Source organism: Drosophila melanogaster, chromosome 3L (assembly GCF_000001215.4).
Source record: "Drosophila melanogaster chromosome 3L".
In the NCBI taxonomy this organism is placed as follows: Eukaryota; Metazoa; Arthropoda; class Insecta; order Diptera; family Drosophilidae; genus Drosophila; species Drosophila melanogaster.
Window position 1 is genome coordinate 18,922,419 of NT_037436.4, and position 25,306 is coordinate 18,947,724.

Here is a 25,306-nt window from a genome sequence, read left to right on the forward strand (position 1 = left end):
CACAAATATCAAGGGTTTATTATGGTTTTATCGTAAGGTATACATCAACTCACATTTATTGGTTAGTTTTAAACTGGCTGTCTAGTGTTCTTTTTTTTTTGGCGCAGCTGTACTTAAGATTACTTACTATATATACAACATTTATAGATATGGTTTATTTTGCTTTTTCAATTTTTGTACGTCACTGACATCAACTTGAGATAGCTGGAAGTATTTACAAAGTAATTTCCTTAGCACTTTGCAATCATTTAAATCTTTCATTGTTTATTTTCTTTAATATGTACTCTTATTGTTTCTGTTACTTTTGTTAGGGCTATTTTATTGGTTTTGGGTAGACATGCGATTATTATTATGCTTAATTATTTTAAAGCTTTTATTTGGGCTGCGCAATAAAATGTCTTTTATCTGTTAACTTATTACTGGGTTATTAACATAAAAATGGTATCTCTTGGAGAGCTATTGTGTTTATTTATTTAATTCTGGATATGCACTACGCCTTTTAAATTTTACACATTTAGATTAATTTCTATTATTGTTCTTATTAATACGGACCATTTTGCTATGAAGTATTTACATTAGATTTGTTACATTTTGTAAGAGGCTTAAGGTTTTTAAGCTGATTAGAATGTTTGAAATTTTTAAAATATGATTTAGCAGAAATCTTAAAAAAAGAAAATGTTCTTTTTTTATGGATATTGTTCTTTATATTTTTGGTTACTTTAAATTATATAGAACGTAAAACTTTATATGGCCATGGCATAGATTATAGCATTTGAGTTTTCGCAATATTGTGAAAGCTGTAGCTTGAGTGAGAAAAGATCTGTGTTTTAGTTACTTGAAGATATTGTATGTAAATTATTTACATTTAAAGCTGCAGTGTCTGCTGACATTGAGACAGTATGTTTCAAGTTCTGTTGACTGTAATGTACCTTGTGGACCAAAAACGGCGCTTGGAATTATATTATATGATTTTGGCCATGGGAAAACCCATTTTTATTAAGAGAGAGAGAGAGAGAGAGGTGTTTTGATCTACAGGAATATGGCAATCTGGGCGTAGATCTCCACGGCCACCAGGAGGCCCATGATGGACAGATTCACAGCGCAGTAGACGCGTCGCAGTGGACGTCGGCGTTGACGCTGACCACAACATTGACCACCGCGGCGGTAGCTCTTCGGCCACTCAGGTTCCAGATGCTGGCTCTCGTCAGGATCGCCGTCGTCGTCGTCGGTTTCACTTCCGCTTCCGGTGTTGTTGCCGCCATTGCAGTTGCAGTTGCAGGCGCTGTTATGGCACTTTCCACCGCTATTTGTTCCACTGGCTCTATCACTTCCCGTTGTCCCAACGGCTGCATTTCCATTTCCGGTTCCCGATTTGCATGGCGGCCAATGTCAAACTGACGCCAGCGACGAACTGCTGTCATAGGCCACCAAAAGTGAATCATTCTCATCGCTGCCGCTCCCCGCGCTCTTCTCCGACTCGTTGATGACCTCCAGCTGCGTTTGGGGCCGCGCGATTTTGTACTTGTTGTGCCGCTTGTTGATCAGCACGCTGCGGATGTTGTTGTTGGTGCGGCGACTTCCGCTCCGCTGACCCTTGACCTTGACCACAGCGGATCTTGGCTTGGAGCGCGATCTGGTTGCCCTGCCAGCGCCCAACATGCTACAGTCACCATCGTCCTGTTGCAGCCCCAAGTGCTGCTGCTCCGCCAGCTCGTCGTCGTCGTAGTAATCGTAGTAATCATCGTAGTCGTAGCCCACTTCGTCCTCCGTATCCAGACCATCGCCATAGGCAGCCTCATCGTCGTCGTCGTCGTTATCATCGTCGTACTCGAAGTCAAAGTCGAAGATGGCGCAGCATCCGCCGGAAGTCGAATCGATGCTATGGCGGCGCCTTGACCGCTTGCTGTAGGTGTATGTGTGCGGCTTATTCGTAGTAACACTCTTGTACATCGGCGCAAAGATGGCTGTCTTGGCCTGCAGACAGAATGGTTAAAGGGAAAGGGGATATCAAATGATTACGCTAATGAATTAAGACTCGTTTATTTCTGGTATAAATACCCTTACTAGGAACGATAAAACCTTAATTAACTAAAGGAAAATTAAATAGCATAATAATATTCTAATAACATTTTCCACTAAGTAGTGGCAAAATATTGCTCCTTGGAAAAAATCATAAATTTTAAATGCCTTTGCATAAAAATACCCATTAAAAAATGTAATTAAATTATAAATATTATTGTAACTTGATATATTGTCCACTCATATTTATTTGTTAAATGACCTACCTCTGGTCCGCGCCATGTGATTCCAGAACGAACCAAGTTGTAGAAACGGAGCACTCCCCACATGGCCAGCACCTGTTCAAAAGGGAATGCAACAAATTGGGTACCATAAATATCCATTAGATAAAATTCCCCTCCGCAGATACATTCGCACACACTCGCACTTTTTCCCTAGAAAAACATGAGCTAACATTTTTATGCTGCGTAAATGGACTAATGGACTTAGCTGGTAATTAAATTATTTATTACACATATCGATTAAGCCATGGGAGGGATGTTCGCAAAGGGAATTGGGCCCTATTGTTATTGACTGATGCGTACGCTAAATGGGAAGACATCGTACAGCCTGAAACCTTGCTTTGTATCAATTTTCAATACGTGTCAATGCTCAAAATATTTCCGAAATTTCGTGTGAGATCACATATTGCTTTTTTACGAATACTGATTTTCGATCGCGTAATTTGAAGTATGATTAAACTTATGTCAGTTAAATACCGCCTATGTTCTCTGGGAAGTTCCTACGAAGTGATTGAAGATGCCTGCCGGGATAGATCAGGTTTCTTTAGTTTATTGGAATCCAGGAAATTCAGGATTGTGAGGCGCTGCTTTGCGAAATACCTGAGTGAAGGCATACCCTCTTATCCTATATATTATTGGTTCGTCCTCATATTTAGTCTATACGGAGCGGTAGGTGACGAAGATTCAGAAACTTAATTTTAGATGATTTTCCCCTAGATACACAGCCTTTCCCAGTTTAGGAGGTCAATCCTCACCAATAAGGTTGATGGGAGCTTCGAAAATCCAAAAAATAAGAGAAGACTCAGAATGGCTGGAGCATTTATACAAGCCAATATCTGGATGCATCTGTTGTATGCGGCTTTATTGGTAAGTGGTTGTGTGACAAAACTTGGATTCAGCCAAGTTTAGATATTCATTTAACACACCTTTTTGCTACTGAAACTTAGATAGTTCGCCAATACAAGAAATGTCTTTGGAACTGTTAGATATGCCTAAACGTATACTATAAACACAAGTTCTTACGATCGAAGTTTTCTTCACTTTCTATAGATGCAATTTTAAGTTTCAAGATGTTTTCTAATTTTTTGACACTAGGTTTCACCTCATCACATGGCTCCCTGGTTATTCGTCCATTTGGGGATACTTGCTTGCAAGTTGACTGCGGCGACCATTAAAGGACACTTCAGATGCCAGGGTGATCTTCGAACCCGGACCACAATAAATGCAATTGTATATGTGCTGGTTATAGGTCTAGTTTACCTGGCTATGAGGTCATTTACCACTGCCTTAGCAAGGGATGTTCCAGAAAACCTAAGGCTCTGCTTGAAATTCATAAATCCTTTGCTCAAATATGTAAGAGGCCATTGAAAGATTATATATGTTAAAAATGAATTTCATTTATTCACAATTTCATTCACTCTTCTGGTTTTTAATATAGTAACTTAACTTATTTTTACTTACATTTATCAGTGCACGAGCAATAAAGAATGCCACCTCGGCCTTGCACATTGCGTCGAATTGCTGAAATTAAAAGATTATAACATTTATATCATTTCAGCAATTATGAATATATCTTAATTCTCCACGAGCAGTTGGCCCGCAAAGTCGAACAAACAACTGAAAATAAAGTTGCGAAATTTGTTGGCTGCCTTCTGTTTTGGAAAGCAATTTGCGAGGGTGAAGGGAAAGTTTCTAGCGTGAAAATGGAAAGTTTGACTTTGAACAGAAGCGAATTAAATTAATTCAAGCGGTTTAGCCAGCGCCATAAATTAAATCTCAAATTTCAGTGGAAGCCTTCAGTGGTAAACCACTTTAAGGCACTTTTAATTGTTTGAAAATAAACGAGTTTTAAGGGTAAGCTTAGAATAATTTGTGCAGTACGTCTTCATAAAGGTACACGTCCAGCGCATATGATTTATAAAATTGGAGAAAAAAGTGTAGACAACGAATTAGTGAAAATCCAAAAACTTAGTGATTCCGTAACAAAGAAAAATGAATTTGTACCTTCTGGATTGCAATAAATTATGCATGAGGTGACAATTTTCCGGGAGAAAAAACTTTTCGTGTCCCCCGGCCAGCCGGAAAAACAAACGAAACGAAAAGCGTAGAAAAGCTGAACACGTTCGCAATAGAAAAAGCCGAACAACAAAAACAAATGCCGCACGACACAGACAAATGTAAAATACTAAAGGAAAATGGTGCAGAAAAATGCCCAACTCATTGCATATGTGCAGATAGAATGGATCCACATGGCCACACAGATACACGGCTACATTTGTATCTGTGCGCCCGGGTGCCGTTGGTCTTTGAGTTTTCCGACTCCCTTCACCCGATTTCCCGCCACGCCCCCCTTTTCCACCGCCCTCTGCGACGCTTTGACTTTGTCGCTTGTTTTAAGTGCGAGTGTGTAGTGGGCTCTTGTTTGTCTGTTTGACTCTGCATTTTTATGTGCGGGGCTTGTTTATGCCCCCTTTTCTGTTTTTTAGCCGGGTTTTGTGCGCTTCACTCGTTTAGGAAGGCACTTTGGTTGTGGCATAAGTAGATCGAGTTCGAATTTCGATTAAAGTACTCAAGTACACCAAAGGAAAACATAAAAGTACTATAAGTACTATGCATTTTACCACTAATCTGTAGTTAATTGTTTGTGTTGCCAATTAGAGGAAATAAATTATCTGAATTTAATTCCACGACAACCAAAGAAATGGAATCGAATCAAAGAAATTAAATTTTATAAAGTATTAAATAACTAATTAAAGACATTTACTCGGAATAAAAGTAAGAAGATTTTCAACTTGTTTTTGATAAGACGACATACATATGATAAATTTAATATTTCTCCGAAGCAGAGATGCCTTCGACTTTTAATCAACCCTTTTCTTTCCCATTTGCCCCAAATCGAACATCTGTGGCCTGTTGTCTATTCATCTCCGTCTCCGTGTCGGTTTCCGGTTTCCTTTGTTACCCCCTTTCAATTCCGAGCACAGAGCCTGTTGCACATGGATTTCTGTTTACATTTACTTGGAAAGTTCATTCATTCCTCTTGCCGGCAATGCATTCAACTGTCGCCAACTTCCGACCATAACCCACAGCAGTGGGTCCTTTGCCTTTGTTTGATTTTAGCATAGAGGAAGCCGCCAACTTTTTACATATGTAACGGATTCGGTTTGATTTGTTGTCCTCGACGGCTTTTTGTAATTTATTTGCTTGCCTTAGCTGACTTGAAGCCCATTGATTTATGCCGTGCGCCGAGCGGCGGCGCAATTGATAGTCTGCTTATGCAACAAGGACCTCCCGATGGGCCCGAATCCTTTGTGTGAGATGTTTTCCATTAAACAAATGGTCTCCCCAGCACTGCGCTATGAAAACGTCTTCGATATGCATTAAAAACATTTCACCCTGGCTATCCGGGGATACGATGGAGGAGCACTCACCTTATTTACATGGTCGCGCAGGACATTGGAGTAGACCATGGCGACAGCTTCCAGGGCCATAAATGTTATATAGCCAATTATCCAGGGTACAATTAGTCCTGGGTTCTCCTGTGGAAGGACGAAAAAAGCGGAAAGCACCTTAAATATATTGCCATTAGAAAATAAAGCTAAAAGGGCCACCGAAACCAGTACCTGTATGGAATTGGAGGTATTGATTTCATGGCCGTACTCTAAAATTTGCCAGGATGTGGGTGTTAAAAAAGCGTGAGTGCGGTGCAATTTATCTCGCCACGGTGGCGAAACCCCTGATTGGATTTTTTGGGGTTTTTTCAATGTGCTAAAATTTTTACTGAGCACGTTGGGAATTTCTGATGTGCAGCTGACAGTTTTTGGCCGCAGCGGTTTGCATGGTAATTTTGTGGGGGCATGAAAATGTATTTTACCAGCGGATTACATTTTAATATGGGCTATAATGCTTGCCTAATTTTTGAAAATGCAATTAATCCCATAACGAACATTCTATTTAAGCAACTGTAGTAAAGGGAATTTGTGAAATGAGTATAACTATGGTTACAAGCTAGTTTTATTTAATTATTACTTTAGTTGATTGAGCTGCTCATTTAGTACTTATTTTGTATAATTTAATATTCGTTTGAAAATACATGTTCGTTTTGAGATATTAAAGTATAATTTTAAATAAATGTTAATGTTTTAATACTCATTACATAATGTATAGTTGATTGCACTGAATTTGCATTTAATGTTTAAATAATAAAAGAGATAATTGATTCCGTTTTTCAACTTAAAATTAAACAAAATCCAGTGTTTTAAACAATATTTCCTAGGCATTAAGTTTCCTTCATTTTCAGTTTCACCGTATTATCCAATTTATTTGCAGAGTTCGAATGCTGAAATTAATGCGTGTGTTTTGAAGTCAAGCCGCAAGAGTCCTTAGAGTCCAATAATGAATTGTTTGGCTATTATATTGGCTATCAACCGCAATGTTGTCCAAAACTTTTGCTCTTTCCCCCAACATTTGTTGTCCGAACGCTCGTTTAGCCTAATTAAGAACCAATGCTCTATGCATTATTTAATGGCCATCTGCTGCGGGCTTTTGGCCTAAGTGTCTAAGAATAGGGCGCCAATTAGCGAGCTGCAATTAATTTAACCATTTAGCGGACTTGGTTACATTTTCATTAGCACTGGGCAGCGCCAACGATGGCATTCATTTTCGTCGAATTCACGTTCCAATTTTGTCTGTCAGCGTCAAAATGAAAAAATTCCACAAAATGTACCCGAACTGAACTCGGTCTATGCAATCCTTCTCAAGGGTCCTGGCAGCTCGTTTCGCGACGAGTCAGTCAGACTTAATCCCATTCCTGTGCCAATTGTGTGACAAATTGTCCACATTTTCATGCCGCTGTCGATGGAATGCTGGCTTTTTCACATTTAGGGGAGTTCCTTTTCATACCACAAATTTTACAAAAAAAGTTCAACATTTTACTATGGCAATATATTAGTAAGTGTAAAGCTATACATTCCAGAAAAATTGTGTTCTTTATTTAATTTGAACTCGATTACATTTTATGACTAACACGATTACAAGATTAATGTCTGTTTTTAATTGTAGCACTAAAACCTAATTTTTTGAGTGTACCCCATGCACAGCATTTGGCGCCCAACAAAATCATATTAGAATTTTGGAAGCAACGCGGTATGACCGCTTTCAGTAATTTACATTTGAATGCGCTTTGTTTGCTGGGTAAATACTTTCTGACTCAAAGGCTCTGGGAGGCACAATGCGCCAAATTTGCGGATATTTGATTTTGAGTATTTCGATCTATGGGCGGGATTGGGGTGGACCATTATTGCCTCTAATACTGTAAAATACGATGTATTAAACAAGGAAACTCACCCGACATATTCCAAATATTAACACAATGCTCAGCAGTATCATGGACATTTGTGTGCCGATTATGGCAAAATATGCTATTTGCACACCTGCAAAACAAAAGCGTATATTAAAACTTAGTTCAATAAAGAGTAAATTCATAATTCCTATTTGTTCCTGAAGTTACAACCATATTACAATGCCGATAAACTTTTATATAATTCATAAATTTAATGGTACACATATTTGTGTTATATTTCACAACTTTAATTTAGATCTATCTATCAAAATTAAAGTGCTTAGCTATCATCTCACTAAAATTTAATATAAATATTGCGCTTGTGATGCATTCATAGCAACCAACTTTATTAATATGTGAGCGACTTGCCACCGTCCTCATCTCCGTTTAATTTATTTATTTAAATGGCCTTATTTATTATGTGGCTGCTTGTCGTTTAAGTTTTCGGCTTTATTGCCGCTTTGGGTGTTGGCACATACAAGCTTCTGTGTGCTTAATTAGCAGTCAAAATGGCCAGAACTTTGAACTTACCGTAGTAGACATCCTGCAGATCGGCCGACTTATGCATATTGACATTTATGCGCCACGAGTATATCAGTACGATTAGGAGTGATATATTCTGAAAGAAGCGTAGCGTAAATTAATGAATGAGTCACCAGAGATATGGAAAATGTATTTGGCGCACATAACACGCATACGCAGTGTGCACCCGCATACAAAATGGTTCATGGGTCATCAAAATCTACCCTCATGTGTTGACTCCACCTCTTCCTTTGCTTTTTTAATTCAAATCTGTCTCGTTTTTATTTTGCAAACACGTTTTTACTTTTAAACGGGTCTGAAACCAACATGATTTTAGGGTCTGAGGCTTTGAATCGGGTTTTTTCGCTTATTAATCCGCGAAAATGTTTACGACTCGGATGTCTCTTCACTGGACGGGTTAAAGGTAACAAGTTCTGGAAATTTTTATATCATTTAATGACGCAGTAGAAGACTAAAATCGCTTACAATTTAAGGAAGATCTAAAGGCAGATAGTAAAATAAGTATAAAATATAATAAATAAAGTAAAATAATAAAATAAAAACAGAAAACGTTATTTTGATTTTGAATTGAACTTTGCATAAAATCATTAAGAAATTTTATATTAAACTTTTGATTATATACTAAACCATAGCGAGTGTACACGGTAATTTTATAAAGATTCAATAGGATTTTATTGTACCTAATAAACTTTTTTAGGTCTGATTAAGTTCATGAAAGAATCTTTAAGAATACATATTGTTGTGGTACTGAGTATTTGCGAAATTGCTAAAGTAATGAGATACCAATTTCGAGAACCGATAATTCCTGTGGGAGAGTCGCGTTGCTCAGTGAATAAGCAAGGACTATGATAAACAAATGCAAAATGGCGTGCTCTTAGGATACATCCATTATGTGTCGTGACTGCACTCCCAGTAATAACCCCCTGACCCCAGGAAAGACTCTGCGATCCCTTAACTCAGGTTTATGCTAAACACGTAGGGCTTCCTTGTAAAGGATGAAATGGGGTAATGGGGAAAGTCTCTCTTGTTACGTCCGAGGTTGTGCCCGTAACTGCCATAAAATACAGCACTAATTGCAGAAGCCAGACACTTAAGTTCTCTGCTTAAACAAAAACTAATTTACTCGCCACGAGTTGGTAACTGGCATTGCAACGGGTGTAGTAGTAGTGTGTCTATTGTTTGCCGCCAAGTTGCATTGCATTATACTTCTTGTAATTGTCTGTAGCTACCCATTGTCCTCACAAGAAGTGTACCAAATAATATGGAAAAAACCAAGCACGATTTTGCCATTAACATAAATTAAAAGCCATAACGAGCATCATGTAATTGTAATTTATACATGCCACCAGTCTGGAGATGAAAGAAGCGACTACAACTTGCTATCCGCTTCACAAGGTCCAATGTGGTTGGGATATTGTACCACTCACTTGTAAAGTACAAGGGTATAAAAGACACAAACGACGTTCTTTAAGATGTTATGAATCGTAATTGATACTACGATTTACTTATCAATACAAAAGGTTTTGGTAATTTTGTATCAACACGCTTATGCTTGCAAATAACTCCTTTAAGCTGGGTATCGGGTATCTGCTAGTCGAGGTACTCGACCTTATTTTTGTTTTCAGCAGAAGGGTTTGATAATGCCATAAGTCATGGGGATTCAACAGTTTAGGTCTTGAAGATAATCAGCTTCCGCTGATTATGCTCAAAATAAGTACATTAAGTGACTTGAAAGATATTAATCCTCATTCAACGGGAATCTAAGTAAATTTTCACAGGTCTATTAGCATTTTCGTTATCCACGCAAACTAATAAAACTACCCTCGCTCGAAGGGCATTTTTACGGCTGGTGGTTCATCCTTCATGCCCTCCATAACAATAATGTGGTTGAAGTACGCCACGGCACATTCAGAACGGTTGCAGAAAAACTCCGGCCAACGACACTTGTCTATTAATTGTGCCACAATTAACAGGCAACTATTATACCAGCTACTACTACTACCACTACTACTACTGGTTTCGTGCTCCTGTTTTAATTCGTGCTTTTATTTTGTGCTTTCATACCTGACATTTTTCCACTAACGAGAACCAAATTACATACTTGTCCACGTTGCGTATACGACCTGTGGTGCGGCCCATTTCCCCAAACACTTACAATTGTGTAAATTGCACTTGTTATGGCCAAATTTTTGGCATGCAACATGCGACAGCAACGTGTGCCGCCGGTTAGCGGTCCATATGGATATAGAATGACAGACTTCATTTTCCGTTGCCTATTTTTTATTATTGGCGTTTTCCTGGCCAGTTTTTCCGCTCAGCGACGGCACGACAATTTTGCGAGCAGCGTTTTCATTACGTGAACATCGCCGTGATCATGTGGCCGATGAGGCTGGTTCCCTCGGGCTGGTTATTATCCTCGTTCCGGGTGCTTCCATTAAAAAGTGGTTCGTCTGAAAAAATGCCAGATAAATTGAAAGCTTTAAAAGTCATTTGCGTATAGTGAGTGAGGACATTTTTGGCATGGCGTGCAGCAATTTATTCCCTTTTTTTTCCAAAATCAATCAATATTTACACATTTTCCATACGTCCTTCGACATTGAGCATATATTTTATTTTATTTGTGCATACATTTGGAACAATTTCTTCAACTTGAATAACTGTCATAGTGTAAATATCTCATGATTGAATGCAACCGACGTTGTGCTCAATTGTCGGCAACAAAAAAATGAAAATGTAGCGTGCAAAAAGAGTAGATTTTTGAAAACGATTATCAATTGTTGGTTTTTAAGCTTAATGTTTTTAAATTTATTATTATTTATGTCAATCTTTATCGCTTGCCAAAAACAATTGTGCAATATCCGGTTCGCACTCCCACTAGCTAATTAACAAGTATTTTCTATCATTATCTCTTGTCCTTTAATAGGAGGTTTATGTTTGCTATTTCTCGAGAAAAAATTAAATTTGCTTAATCATTACTTACTAGTTTACTTAGTTCCCAAAGATGATTTAATAAATACCATTTGAGATTGGCTCTTAAATCCCAGATTAACCTTAAACAACTTGAAGCTGAGAGTAAGCAAACTGTAGAGTCAAAACTATTTACGCATTTCGTTGGAATCATTTTCTTGAAGGCCAGAAAATATGACGGCTTAAACAAATCTTCTCAATCATCTGACTATCGATTTTTATCAATTTTCCACTCTGTGTACCAGTACAATACCACTTAAGTTGCTTTAAGTTGCTGCTCTAACTTGTTAAGTTATTCAGCATTTGCTCGCCAGACTCGCGAGCTTTTCACACTCACTTGTCCAATCAACTGACAGGCCAAACATGAGAAACTCAAGCCATTCGAGGAGCGTTTTGGGTAATTAATGATGGAAAAAGAAAATACACGCACCAAATGCCACGGAATTGTCTGTTTTTTGACAAATATCACTTGATGGGCTGTCCGAAAACTTACTTAATCAACGCCAAACAAATCTCTAAGATGTTTTCAATTAGTTACTACTTAACTAATTACTAAGGGAGACTGCGAGCAGCGAGAATCATGATTGATAGTGTATAAACTGGTTCCCTTTTGTGCCAATTGACCTCAAAAAATAAAAAAAAAATATAGTCTCACTTTTGCCCGCATTTCACTGCGTGTAAACACACTTATATTCACGCATTCAGAGGGGCGTCAAGGGGCAAGGATTCGCAAGGACACCGCGCCATAGAAACATGTAATGCTCTGCTGAGCATATTGAATGGATAGCACACACACACACACTTGCTCAGCCAGAAGTGTACCAACTAGAACTCTCGTCCCGTGGAAACTGAGTTCACATTGTAAAATGTTTGCAGTGTCATAAAATATCAGCAACAAATGTGAAACCAACTGCACACAAACACGGGACCATGTGAAAGTAAAAAAGCTAAGAAAATAGGCCAACACAAAAATTGGTGGCCAAATAACAATGCCAGAACAATGTATGGCAAAATCGAGTCCTTTGCATAACCTGCAGTTTATTGTGAATATAAACCCCTTTGTTTCTCATATTTAAAGTTTAGTAATGAGGACCTATCATGTTTGGCAGGTGGCGAACATAAGTTTTCTTATACATTTAGGTATAAAATTATCTTTCGAAATTTCTATAATAGTTTTTATATTGTCTTGTTTATTACGCTGCATTGGGAGACCTCGTTCTTTTGGGCTTATCAGCTCTTTCAATTTTGCTATAAAACCAAGTGCAGAGTATGCACTCAAAAGCATTTGGCATTTTGCATTTCGAAGGCATTGACTCGAAGTCAAGTGGGCCCGCATATTGCCAACATCAAGTACATTTCATATCGGTGCCCCAAGCTGAATCCCCTTGCCGCCCTTTTCCACAGGGGGGTGACTCAATGAAAATCAATAAAAAATATCGCATTACTTTGGGCTTTGTTTCGACGTATATATATTTTTTTTGTTTCGCATTGTTTGCCGCATTGTTTGTGTCGATATCGGCATTTGATTGATTCCGTTACACACGCAACGTCGTTCTAGGCACCAAAAATGTTGCATAACTACACAAAAAACACACACATGAGGAAAAATAGTAAAATTTCCAATTGCAATGTGTGACAGCTGCTGTGACAGATTTGAAGGTTTTGTGGTGGGGAAAGGCGCTCAATAAATAAAAAAAAGAACGCCAGTCAACAAATTCCATTCAATAGGCGCCTCACATCATATTTACCTTTTTTCCACCATTGCAAAAGGCAGGGTTCTCCATATATTTGCCATATTCGGAATTGGGGGGGATAGTTGGGGACATAAGCCTCTGAGGGGAGCCTATATGCATGGAAATGACTTTGGCGGTTGTGGGATCCACTCTAAGCGCATTACCATCTCCATCTGTGTTGGCGATTCGATGGGTATCGATGGGTTTTGGGGCTGGCAAAGATATCATGCATTCGGTCCATATGCTGTTCATAAAATCCCAATAAATTAGGAATAATTGAGAGATTGTGTGTTTGCTTTCTGGCATTTGATTGTTTGCTGCCTACAGTGTTTAATATGTTTTCGTTTCATTGGTCAGCGCAATTAGATTGACTGGTATTTTACCGGCCTATCTTATCTAAAAGGGTAGCTTTGTATTTTATTAAATAAAAATAAATTTGCATTTTTGTATGCAAAAAAAAATTGTGTTTACTTAGCATTTTTATTTATGCACGATTATTTATCTGTGCATTTTTGTTGCAGGATTCCAGTAAGCAAATAAATTGTAAGCTAAGTAAACAAAAAGTTTTTCATTTGAAATTTTTTAATGCTTATAAAAAGCTATGGTTCTAAAGTAAATCCATAGAGGAAAAAGTTGACTTCGAACTAAATACCGCACAAAATATCAATGGGAATTATTTCTGTGACCAATCTATTTTCAAAGTACCTTAATATTTATTTATCACCTACCACATAGGCAATCTCCTCCCAAAAGGATACAAAAGTGAAGGACTCAGCTTCATTTGAGCTGTGCCGTAAATCGCGACCATATATTTCAGTGTGTCAAATTTGGCAAAAGGAGGCTATACGCCCACTGATGTCGGATGGTACATTTAATTGCACATTGGGCCTGGGTTATGTTCAGATAATCGTCACATAAAGACCTTTCATTGTTGTTTGGGGTTTGGCAAAAGCAGCAAATACGTGTATAACATAACCGGAGGGGCAACTTCTAATGGGAGCCCCACTGCCCCCACGCCAGGGATAATATTTGCTTAACAAACATTAAAGTTGTTTTCGCCCTTTGTTTCATTTCTGTTTATTCGGCTAATTTATGCTACGCCTTATTGCTTACTTGGCCGTCATGCCATAATGTTACGACTTGGCCACAGCTTAGCTTTCGTGGCCCGACTTTTGTTTGGTTTGGCTTGGTTGTGTTTCTTGGCCGGCACAAGGGGGCGTATAAATGTTGATTTCCAAGGGCTCCTTTGTCTTGTCGGTTGTTTGGCCAGCGTGGAGCACTCATTATGATTCATTGTTGCTAGCAGGAGTCAAAAGGTAGAACGACTCAAAAGATTTATTAGCACCAGGGCACATAATGAAGTTCTTTAGTTGAGTTAATGTTTCAGCATTTGGACATGCTGGCCATGTCAAAGGATTTCGTTGGCCTGGGATAAGCAGGAGCAGAGTGGGGTCATGGAAACAGATTGGAAATGCTTGGGCTTAGCAATCCTGCCCTGCAAAGAAATTCCTGGCCAAAGGATTTGTGTAGTCAATGGAATTGCTTTTAAGCCTTGTTGCGAAAGAACTTTAAGAGCAATATTTATTCAACTAACGACCAATTATCTCAGTACATGCTGAGAAAATGGTTGGTATTAAATAAGGATACTAACACAGGCCCGTTGAAATTTGATTTTTGTTGCGATCCTTTCTTAATACATTTGTGTTTTGTTCGTGAGTAATAATTTTGCTGAATCTTAAGCCCTTATCTATTTCTGTCCGTGTACTAAGAGATTTCCTTTGTCGGCTCGAAATGAAAGTTTCCATTTATTGAGATGCCTTCATTTTCCCCTTCTAGACGGCTTTCAATTTTCCCTCCATTTTCGTGGCCCGTAATTGAAGTTTTCTGTTTGTTTTTCTTGCGCAACAGCTCTCCACAAGGAACTGTCATAGGAAACCTTTTCGCCGTCCTCCACAAAAGTTGATTATTACTTATAGACTTACGGACCCTGGACTGTAATCACTGGCTAAGACCCCATTTCCCCCGTCCACGCCTTTGTACTAGATAAAATTACTATTAGAATGCCAGAGGCGAAAGGCAAACAAGAAGAAAGGAACGCAGTGATGGGAAAAGCAAATGTGAGAAAAATCTCATTTACAGTTCGGCCTTAAAATGGCAAACAAAAATTTCAAATACAAAACACAAAACCCGAATGGTCAACATTGTCCAGACCCCAAAGCCAAATCCGAAATAACCGCAGATAGTTGGACAAACATTGGCCAAATGCCAGACAAAGTTGCTGATGGCCTTGATTATTTCCTTCTGATGTTATTAGCTTATTTTTGATACGAGTATACGAAGAATTTGTCCGAAATATATGTGCAAATTAAATAGGACAAAGACGAAGATGAAATATCTAGCTTATCAGCTTAGATAGATGTGCAAAGCAGAGATAAAGTGCTTAGTAATTACAGAATTTATTTTATTAACCATCTCAGCAGATAATTCCTGTCTTAATGGTTTAGTGTATCTAATATGTTCAGATTATTGTGTTATTAAGATGAAATTTACACATATCTTGGGCCCATTATATTATATAAACCACAAATTAAATGTTAACTTTTTCCCTCACCCAATTTTATATTCAGAGGGCAGAGCAATTAATTTGCAAAATATATGCACTTAATTGCTTCAAAAAAAAAAAAAAAACAGAACTCAAAAGTCAGGCCGCAGTAAAAGGAATGCCTGAGCTAGAACCCATTATACAGATGAGCCAAAAATACTTTTCATCAGCTTTAATGCTGATTTATGTCAACCGCAGACGCACGGCCAAAATCCCGAAAAAGGGCCAAAAGTTTATCCAACGGAAAACCTCGGATCATCAACAGTCATGGAAGTTTCGCCGCCAGTTTGCCTGGTGTCATCTTAGATAAACAGCCGTAAATCCTGGGATGCGTGCTCCATAAAGGACCTTTGATTAAATGAAACCATTTATTAGGCGAGGTAAAGACAATGTCACGACACCTCTCTAGGATCGCTCGTGCAGTAGGTTAATGCTGCCGTCCGTGTGGCGGTAAAAACAATTTCTTTAAAAGTCCCCCACAACTCCTGCGAGTCCTGAGTTATGATGGCGAACCCACAAACTCCACCGGCTCCATTTCTCCGGCAAGGGCAAGCCAACGCAAACAAATTTTTAAATTTGTAAACACGGCGAACGAGTGAAAGTTAACAAAATGAAGCCAACAACGCGTAACGAAACCACTTGGCAATGTCGACAGACGCCATCGCTGACACGGCTCTCCATTGCCGGTTGCCATTCCCCATTCGCCATTCACCATTCACCATTTGCCATTTTGCCATTTTGCCATTTTGCGATTTGCCGTCGCACGCACACTCGATTAGGAGGTGTGGCAATATGGGCGGAAGTCTTCCCCACGAGCTCCACTTGCTCCCCTCGGAGGTTGAAGGTCGCACAGTGTGAGTAACAGGAAATCCGGCAATTTTTGAATTTTCGCAAGCAGCCAAACAAAATAAACAACGCAGTACATGTATCCTTAACGCAAAAGAATTGGGAAAACCTATGCCATAATTTATTAAAAAAAAAAAACGATTTAACTGTATAAATAAACAAATCAAATACGCTTAATTCCATGAAGGGTTTAGCCAAGGGCATAGAAAATTATAGGCCTGCCATTTTGATTTGATCTGAAATTCCATGCGTAATTCGATAGCATCCATCACATTCATCATCAAATTAAAATTTAATTTTGGAATTAATTGCTTGATTTGCAAAGCTATCATACATTAAAATTAATAATATCCAGTATTGCCATAATTTTGTTTGATTTATCTAATGCTAGTTAAACTATTTAATGGTTAGTTCGAGAAACCAAACGTATGTGGCCAAAAGTATTTTCCTTCGACTTTCTTAGGTCTCTTGCGATTAGGCCTGCCTTTTGGACCCCGTTTCTCACCCCGCCCACATGAGTGTTTAATGGAACACTCGGCGTATGCGTAATATGCCTTGCTCATATGCCACGACGCTCGAGCAGCAGCATTTGCATAATTTGCCGGCGAGCCGAGCACATTGCTATCATTTAGACCAGCCAGCCTGTCTGAGTTAGTAAATTGCGCATACGGTACATAAGCCGCAGTTGCGTTGGATTTCTTTTTGCATATTGTGTGCTTGGAGGTAAGACGGCAGGAGGCATTGCTGACAAATTGGGCACGCTGGGAATGGGCAAGCAGCGGAGTAAAATTGCTAAAAGCAACAGGTAGGGGATAATAATTTGATGGTCTAGCTGTGATCTGTGGAAATGGGCTGCTCTTACTTTGATTTGTCCCTCGGTTCGCAAGAAGATCTTTACGAGATTAAGCGCATTACACTTTGTTTTAATAAATCGTTCTTGTAGAGACACCAAAGCCGCTCTGCAATGATACTTTTCTAATCCTTTTCAAAAAACTGCCTACGATTCTATTTAATTTCGTTATGATTCTTTGGATTGGATTAAAGCAAATAGAAATCGTCTGGCTCTTGAAATCAAATTTAGTCCCAACTTAAGCCGCAAATTTATGTTTCTGGGCCAGCCAGAAAAACGTGAAAGAAAAACTTAAAAAACTTTAAGACAACACAAAAAGTTTATCACAGACTTCTGGGCCCGGCCTAAGAAAAGTCAAAAAAAAAAAAAAAAAAAATTGCCACAAAACTAGAGGATGACAAGGCCACCAGCGTCATGGAACTGTCAACTGATGTCCCATTCCCTCCTGCCCTCCAGTGGTTACCCTCTGCTCCACTCAACTTGTTGGGACCAAATGCAAAGTTGGGCTTAGTCAGTTGAGCTGAGTTGTGGGAACTTTTCGGTAACCGCAAAATGACTTGGAGCACTTTTTCCCTGAGTCCGCACACAACTGACATATTAAAGTCCACTTAGACTAATTGCAAAAGCATAAGACCAAAAAATGAGATGGCTTCTTCACCATTTCCACCGGCGAAGCTGCATAAATTCGGATTATGTTTTAATTTATGCGTTGTGAGTTGTGAACAAGTGCGAGCTAAAGCCAATTAAAGTTGCCTGCCGCCAGCTGCTCCGTTTTCTTCGCAGAATTTGACTGATTAAGTGCGAGGCAGTCGAGTCAAGTGGGTGAGTATTTGATTTGGCATTATAAATATATATACATGTATATATATATACATATATAAGAGCGACATTGCAGCTGCAGGCAATTGTCGTCTACCCGAAACTTTGCTCAGTTCGTTCCTGCAAAGTTTCGTTGGTTTTATGTAGGCCACGTGTTGTTCACTTGACTGTTTTAGCCTCGTTGCTGTTTTGCTTTTATTGCTACTTTTCTTGATGTTTTGATACCCCAATACTCTCGTTGTTTTTCAGCACAGAACTAAAGTAACATTGTGGTGAAGTTGTGTAAACTTTGATACCAACTAAGGGCCTACAATTATTCTGAAAAACGCAGAAAAATGTTTTAATTAGCTGAGAACAATGACTCATTGAAATCGAGATACTAGTGTCAAAAATGATAATAAGATGATTTTTTTTTTGATTTTGATTTCTTTTCAACTTTTCATATTTGGTGAATCTAAGTAATAGGTGGCTATTTCTGATTTTAATACATTTGAAAGGTAGGCTCTAAGGTCCAAGGGCATTACAACCTGCGGTCAAACAAGTTGGCCTTCTTTCCTCGCTGTTTTATTTGCTTTTGGCCAGGCTTTTTGATTCTGCTTCGGCTGCTAAAGACATTTCGGCTTATTTGACGTCTTCTTTTGATGTTGCCGTGAAACAATTGTGGCGTATTTTTTGCCTGTTTGCTTCGGGACCGCCGTCTGATTTGACGACCTTGTCGGAGAAATGGGTTTGTTTTATGAGCGAGCATCAGGATGAGATGTCTGGCTAGATTTTTACAGCTTTGAAATGGAAATACTTCGCATCTGTTCCTGGAATTTCGGCAACAAAATTGAATTATTTCCGCATCCCAGGGAGTTTCAGCGAAACCTATGTCATCGATCCATCACAAACTTAATGAGACATAGGAAAATAAGTTCGACTCGACATTAGCTTAATATGTGTGGAATTTGCGCATAATCTAGGTTGTTTTTCGTTTGATTAGGTTTCGATATATGTGTATTTTTACAATAAATTTAATAAATCCTAATGTTCAGCTAAAAAACATTTTATAAAAAATAAAAACGCATTTTGGTTAGTACATTTACTTCGGTTTCATTCAGTTAAAGATATCATCTGCTTTGCTTGAAATTAAACTTTCTTTGCTTCCTAAGTGGACCATATCATGACCTTTTCTTTGAATCAGCAACGATTCTTAATTAATCCCAAAACTCTTCAACTGGCACCGCCTTCCACATTTGAGTCCTCCCGAATCCTGTCCAGACGAAGGGACACTCAATCGTTGACACAGTGTCTCGTCTCGCCTTCCGGATTGAGTGCGGAGCACAAAAAAAGGGGAATTTGCATATTTTATTAAATTCCCGCACAAATATCCAATCAATAATGTAGTATTCATTCGCCGTATCCGGCTATTCCCGCTTCACCCCCTCCCACCGTGCCCTTTGAGCAAGGACGAGAAGCAAAGCCGTGGCAAATTAAGTATGCATACGTATTCAAATGGCTCACAAGCCGAAATATACACAGAGATATTGAAAGTCGGGCTTGGAATGGCGGGGTAGCTTCGGCTGGATGCCCAAGAGGGAGATTTTTGGTTCTTTCCAGATCCGCACCTCCAGACTCCTTCAGTCCCATGCCCTCGCTTCCAGCTTCTTTGTGGGCAAAGGCAAATCATTAAGGGCGCCAATTCCTCCTCTCATCTCCACTGGATTCGTTAATGCACTGAGAGAAAAGCAAGCCGCCCATCTCTGTTCAACCAAAAGTATTTCCTCTCTCTGAAATCCTTTTAATCTTCTTACTGTTTGTTTGAATCAGCTTACTTATCAGCTTTTTTTTGGACCCATCAATATCGTCATTAGTTTGTACTTATCTCGATTCATTTTAATCGAAAACATATTGATAAGCAACACACCATTGGTATCATTTGATCAGTTAGTTAGTACGTCATTCAAACTGGTAGCGCATTTGGTGCAAAAGATGTGAGCAACATGCTAATAGATTTTTTTTAAGTGTGCGATTTTCTTTGGCCTTTTCTTTTAACTTGGCCTTTGTTTTTCTGGTTTGTGGTTTCTTGCGTGGCGAAATTTGGCACACTATCGATGGAGTGGTGTATGATACGTACACATTTCCTTTGGGGGGACGGAGTTGCGTAGAAGATGCAAATGAATACAAACAAAATACCGCAAGCAGAAAAGATTATGCCTGGCATAAAAATAAATTAATGGCCGTGGTGTGTGTGATTGGAGTGTGTGTTGGTGATTGTGTGGATGGCAAGGACAAAATTTCTGCCTTAGGGCTGTGGTAATATGGCACGACCCCCACTTTCCACTTCCTCTTGGGGTAGCAATTCTTTTTTCTCTTTATAATTTACTATGCGTAATTTCCCCGACTGCTTTCATACGTAAATATTTAATTTCCTTAATTTTGGAGGACTCTATTCGGGGAACGCCAGACGGCCCTCTTTGCCTTGTTGGCTAGACTTTTATTTCATTATTTATTGTTTTTTGTGTTTCATCGCCAGGGCTTTTATGTTTATTGCTGCTTGTGCCGAGCTATGTCAGTTTTGAGCTGGGCACACGCGGCGTATGCGCAACATTCTCAGCACTGCGTGAGTTTCGAAAATTTAAGTGCACAAAGTGCTGTCAAGAATTAAGATCCTGACACTTTCGGTCGTTATTTTGTTCGTGCTCTTTTTATGGTTTTTATAAGTTCAGAAGTGGTTAAAACGCATTGTGTTTGGGCAAAAAGAACAGTGAAACTACTTTATTAAATCACCTTAAGTGAGAAAACATTATGCTTCTTTACTCTGAGATCATAACGCGTTATATTGGATTTACTTCGTATATTGTTATATTGAATGTGAAGTGCATTTACTTTGCTTTTCGATTTTCTGCCGAGGACACATTGATCCCTTTTCAGTGCATAAGGACTCGGTGAGCCCTCCGAAAAAGATTTGCACTTTAGTGCAAGGAAGTGCAGAAGACAAAACTTTTGCACGCTATTTTTATTAGTGCCCCAGAGAGAAAAAGTACAGTTGAAAGTCTGCAAAGCATTTTTCTAGATTTCCATTCTGATGCAGTTTTCGCGCACTTTTTTCTTAGCCTCAACAGAACTGAACTAAACTTAAACGCATTGGCATCCGTTTCTGGTCGAAAGCGGTTTATTGCTAAAGAAAAAAACTTAAATAAAGTGGAATTACTTGTTTCAGGGGGTTGATGCCAAGGATTCTCAGGCGCTGAAAGTCGAGTCTATTCCAAAGAAGTATTTTGCATATTCATTCTGCGCTACTTTGTCGCTACTTGAAAATTGCGATTGACGGGCCAACTCTTGAGTTGATGGAAAAGTTTTCGGCCCAAGGACCCCGTGCTTAAACCTCTTCTTTAACAGATTCAAGCTTTAGACTTGTCTTCAATTAAATGTTCTTTAAAACGAATTCATTGCGGAACTTGTAATATCTGGAGCATTACCCTGAATAATTCAATAAATATTTTCATTTCCAATTATGGCAAATGGCGTAAGTTCACTGGGGATTTTTTTGGTCATTAAAGTTTCCCCCGCCCGAATTAATTGCCCCTAAAACTTACTGGCAACACAAATATTATTTTATGTATTTTTTCGGAAGCCAGCGTTGATATTAAGAAAAGTTTGCCCAAGAGGCGTGGCGCATTTTCGTTGGTGTGGCCTGTTCCACTAATGAGCCTATTGTTCGGCAGATAAAACGTGGCTAACTTGGGGCCCAGAGGAACAGGAAATGGCTGTTGTTGTTCCCGAAGTTGTTGGCATTAGCGGAAGGGTTGAGCTTCGGGCGGGAAAACTTTGGTTGGCCAATATGGGTGGGCAGACTTGTAAGTTTTCGAAATTTAAATATGTAATTAGCTACTATTTATTTCGATACAAGAACATTTCAACGAGCTCTTATTGTATGTTTTCTAAAGTTCAAACTTTTTATATTAAATACCATTAGCTTTTAGATTTTAGATTGGCAGTGTGCATATAGAATTGTGAAATTTGCATTCACATTTTCTTTGAAGTTAATATGACAATCAAAGTTTGTTTTTATAATAATACATATTAATTATATATTTCATAAGACGATGGCTTTATTATCAAAGTTTCTCTTTAATCCCAAGCATTTCGAGCTTGAGTCATTTCCCTCTCATAAACGCAGTTAATTGTTTTCAGTTTGCATTACTATTAGTTTTTTATGAACTTTGCCAGCAGCTGGCAAAACAATTTGCCCGCTGCCTTGTCTATCTAGCATCCATTCAGCCCCATTCCGCATCGCCCATCCTCTTTTTCCCTGGCTCTTTTTCTGTGCGAAGGGTCCTTGGTGATCTCCTTTAAAAACGAAAAGGAAACTGAAATTGTAATTAAATTTTTGCCAATTCGTTTAATTGAGTTTTAAGCCGCAACTTCTGAATGCCCGAAATTGAAAGTACCCTCCTGCAGACCCACAGCCACTTCTTAAACCACTCTCTCTCTGGTGAACTGCTTAAATATATTTGCCTGATGTTGGCTCGGTTGTGGTTCCAATAATATTTTTTATACATTTTACGACCGCTAGCTGCGACTGTTTGGGCCGTAATTAAGTGCGTCTAATTTGTGTTAAGCGCCGTGCCACTTGAGCATCGCTTTTACTTTTCGTGCTCCAAATTTATTTTTTATCCCAACCTTGGTCCTGCGTGCTTAACTTAAGCCCATACGTTCCACCAGGCCAACAGTAGCTGCAAAACTCAAAAGACCCATTTCGGAGCGGGCTAAAGGCAGTCGAAACAGGGCTTTAAAGGTTGTCTGGGTACAAACTGCCGTTAAATTGCCACTTCCCCCTGGGATTTTATACCGTTTTTTTTTTTGTGAAATGGAGGCAGACGAAATAAAACATTTTTTGAGTGATTTCTGTATGTGATTTCGGTACGCTTCGCAGAATTTTGAACGAGTGTTAGGGGCTGAAGTGCATGAATATCAACTTTTAAATGAAAAGGTATTTTGCACTTGTATATTTTGAAGAGTAAATGAAAGTGATTTTGAAGTGAATAACAGTTGCTGAAGACCTTAGATTAAAACTGTAAAAAACTAAGGACTATTTAGCTAGGCTTATTTGTTGCATTTGTTTAGTAAATATGTTGTGGATTAATCCTTGAACATTTATAGGTCCTACCACTTTTACTTTTAAGCTGCCATCTGCTTAATTTTATCTCATGGCACATTAAAACTTTTTCTTCTTTCAGCATTTGTTACCTTCCTAATTAGCGCATTTCCTCTGGGGTTTTTTAATTTGACTCAGCTTCTATAGCTCTTTTTACGCTTCTTTTGACTTACCTCATTTGTGGAGCTTCGGTTTATTAATTCACCAATTGTAAAGTTTATTTGAGTTTCACACTTTGCACTAACAAAACACTTTCTGTTTGCTTCGCTCAGTTTTTTTCTCCGCGCAAAATTAATTGTATATCCAATTTGTTTATTCCCACTTTTTACCGGCGAGTTGCGGTGAGAATTTCGTCTGTTTTCTGAACTGTTACTTTCATATATTCGGTCTTGTTGTTTTTGATTGTTTTGGCTTTAATGACGAACGCAGCTCTCGGATTTTGCTGCTGTCGTTACGCGACCGAAACGGTAACTGCTCGAGTTTTTATCAGTGCTCTACGTTTATAAGGAAAATCCGAGTGGAGCTTTTCCCGAAGAGCTTTCCTCTGGCGAGAGCGTCGGAAAACGAACGGAAGAGATACATTTTGACCAGTTTTCATGTTTAGACCAAATCACAGGATACCTTCCCCCTGTTTGCCGTCAATTGTTTTAAGTGCAACATATCGAAGCCAAAGTCAAACACAAACATTTCACATTCTTGGCAGCTTGTGTTCCACGCTTCCTGTTCAAAAAAAAAATAAGGAAAATCGGAAAACGGAGGCAAACAAAGTGCAAGGAAACTGCATGCAAATGATTTCTAGCTTATAAATTATGCAGGTGAGAAGAGCAAATAGTGTCTGCCAAAAACAGGAGAAGAAAAGTTGGAAAAAGTGCAGCAGCCGCAAGCAGTCGAGCAAATAAACTTCAATTTATCTCGACGTGAGTTTTGGTTTCTGACGGTTCCATATGGTTGCTTTTCGTGGTCTTTCCTTTGTTTTATAGCAAGGGTTTTGTTAAATTATCTGGTAAGAGTAATATAAAGCACGAAAAAAATTTAAAGTACGAGTTGGCTATCTGTTTTTTATAGTTCTCTATTTATCTACATAATAAAAGTTTTCAAAAATGGAATTATATTGATGTTACTACTTCCAATAACATTGTTTTTTTTCGAAAAAAAAAACTGGATTCAGAGTGTGCCGGAAAACGTACAGTTCACTTACAAAAAACAAATTATTAAAGTTGAACTTTCTCTCTGGCTCCGTAATTGAACGTTTCGGTGTGCATTTTGAGCGGAAGCGGAAATGCCGGCCATCGCAAAAAGTAAACCAGCGTGATGGAAGAGGCCAGCGTGTTTTGCCACTGGCGATTTCGTTTCGGCCTCGTTCCAATGTTCTTACAGGCTTTCGCCTCCTTGTTTTTGTGGGTCCACAGCTCCTGTGTCATATGCAAATTCCAATTCGTGAAAAACAGACGAGGGAGGAATATGAAAGGTCGGGAGGAGCGGTGGCAGCGAGCTAGGAATATAAATATCGATTAGATAATATCAAACTAGATGGCAGGCTGACAAGGACCTTAAGGCGGCATTGAACTTGTCTCGCCGCGAGGGAGAAGGAGCGAGTGTTTCCGGTCTCTTCATCTCCCTCTCGCGCTCTCTCTCTCTCTCTTTCCACACAAACACACTCCAGCAATTGCCTTGCATGATTTAATTATTTGTAGCATACTTTTGTGCGCCGACCAAAAACTTCACACCTGAATGCACAACAAAGTGGGGGGCTCAAGTGGTTCATCGGCCGAGTGGTGCAAAACTTTTGCCACTTTTGCCACTTTTGCATTCAGGGCGCTGCAGAGCACAGAAGTTGTTGTTGAAGGACCTCCGAACCTCTGCGGTTTTCGGCCGGAGGATCCGGGTTTTTCTATGCGAGCCCGAATGTCTCAATTCATTTTACGCCACACTGCGCCCCAAGTGGAGCGCACCATGCAAAAAAGGGCTGCCGATGCGGGTTTCGGGCCACGGGTTGTGGGATACCCCTCAATCTGTAATCTTTATGGGTCTCTCACTAATGTGGTAATCAGGCATCCGTTGGATTGTTACTTAGTATATTAATAATCTTCATTAATTATTTACAACAAGTTGCAAGCAAGTTTGTATCTGTTGGATGCAGTGCTACTAACTACCAGCGTATTCAA

The 25,306-nt window shown here is 39.0% G+C and overlaps 2 protein-coding genes across 4 annotated transcripts, besides 1 other annotated feature; one reads left to right on the forward strand and one right to left on the reverse strand.

Annotated features, from left to right (window-relative positions):
- CG32204 (uncharacterized protein) lies at nucleotides 1-23,620 on the reverse strand. 2 transcript variants are annotated; one of them, NM_001382060.1, is made up of 8 exons: nucleotides 23,315-23,620; nucleotides 10,340-10,634; nucleotides 8,173-8,260; nucleotides 7,647-7,732; nucleotides 5,732-5,839; nucleotides 3,762-3,821; nucleotides 2,286-2,357; nucleotides 1-1,974 (listed from the first exon to the last, which is right to left on the reverse strand). In NM_001382060.1, the coding sequence occupies exons 2-8, from the start codon at nucleotides 10,445-10,447 to the stop codon at nucleotides 1,030-1,032; spliced, it is 1,467 nt and encodes a 488-aa protein (NP_001369059.1). In that variant the 5' UTR covers nucleotides 10,448-10,634; nucleotides 23,315-23,620; the 3' UTR covers nucleotides 1-1,029. Both variants share the same exon structure in this region, with proteins under 2 accessions (NP_001369059.1, NP_001097641.1).
- Nucleotides 2,672-3,690, forward strand: CG43049 (uncharacterized protein). 2 transcript variants are annotated; one of them, NM_001259900.1, is made up of 3 exons: nucleotides 2,672-2,969; nucleotides 3,018-3,167; nucleotides 3,396-3,690. In NM_001259900.1, exons 1-3 carry the CDS (start codon nucleotides 2,751-2,753, stop codon nucleotides 3,666-3,668), a joined length of 642 nt encoding a protein of 213 aa, NP_001246829.1. In that variant the 5' UTR covers nucleotides 2,672-2,750; the 3' UTR covers nucleotides 3,669-3,690. The 2 variants fall into 2 exon arrangements, with proteins under 2 accessions (NP_001246829.1, NP_001246830.1); NM_001259901.1 differs by having other exon boundaries at nucleotides 2,673-2,969; nucleotides 3,036-3,167.
- Nucleotides 11,011-11,079: a mobile genetic element.
- Nucleotides 23,621-25,306: the final 1,686 nt, after the last annotated feature.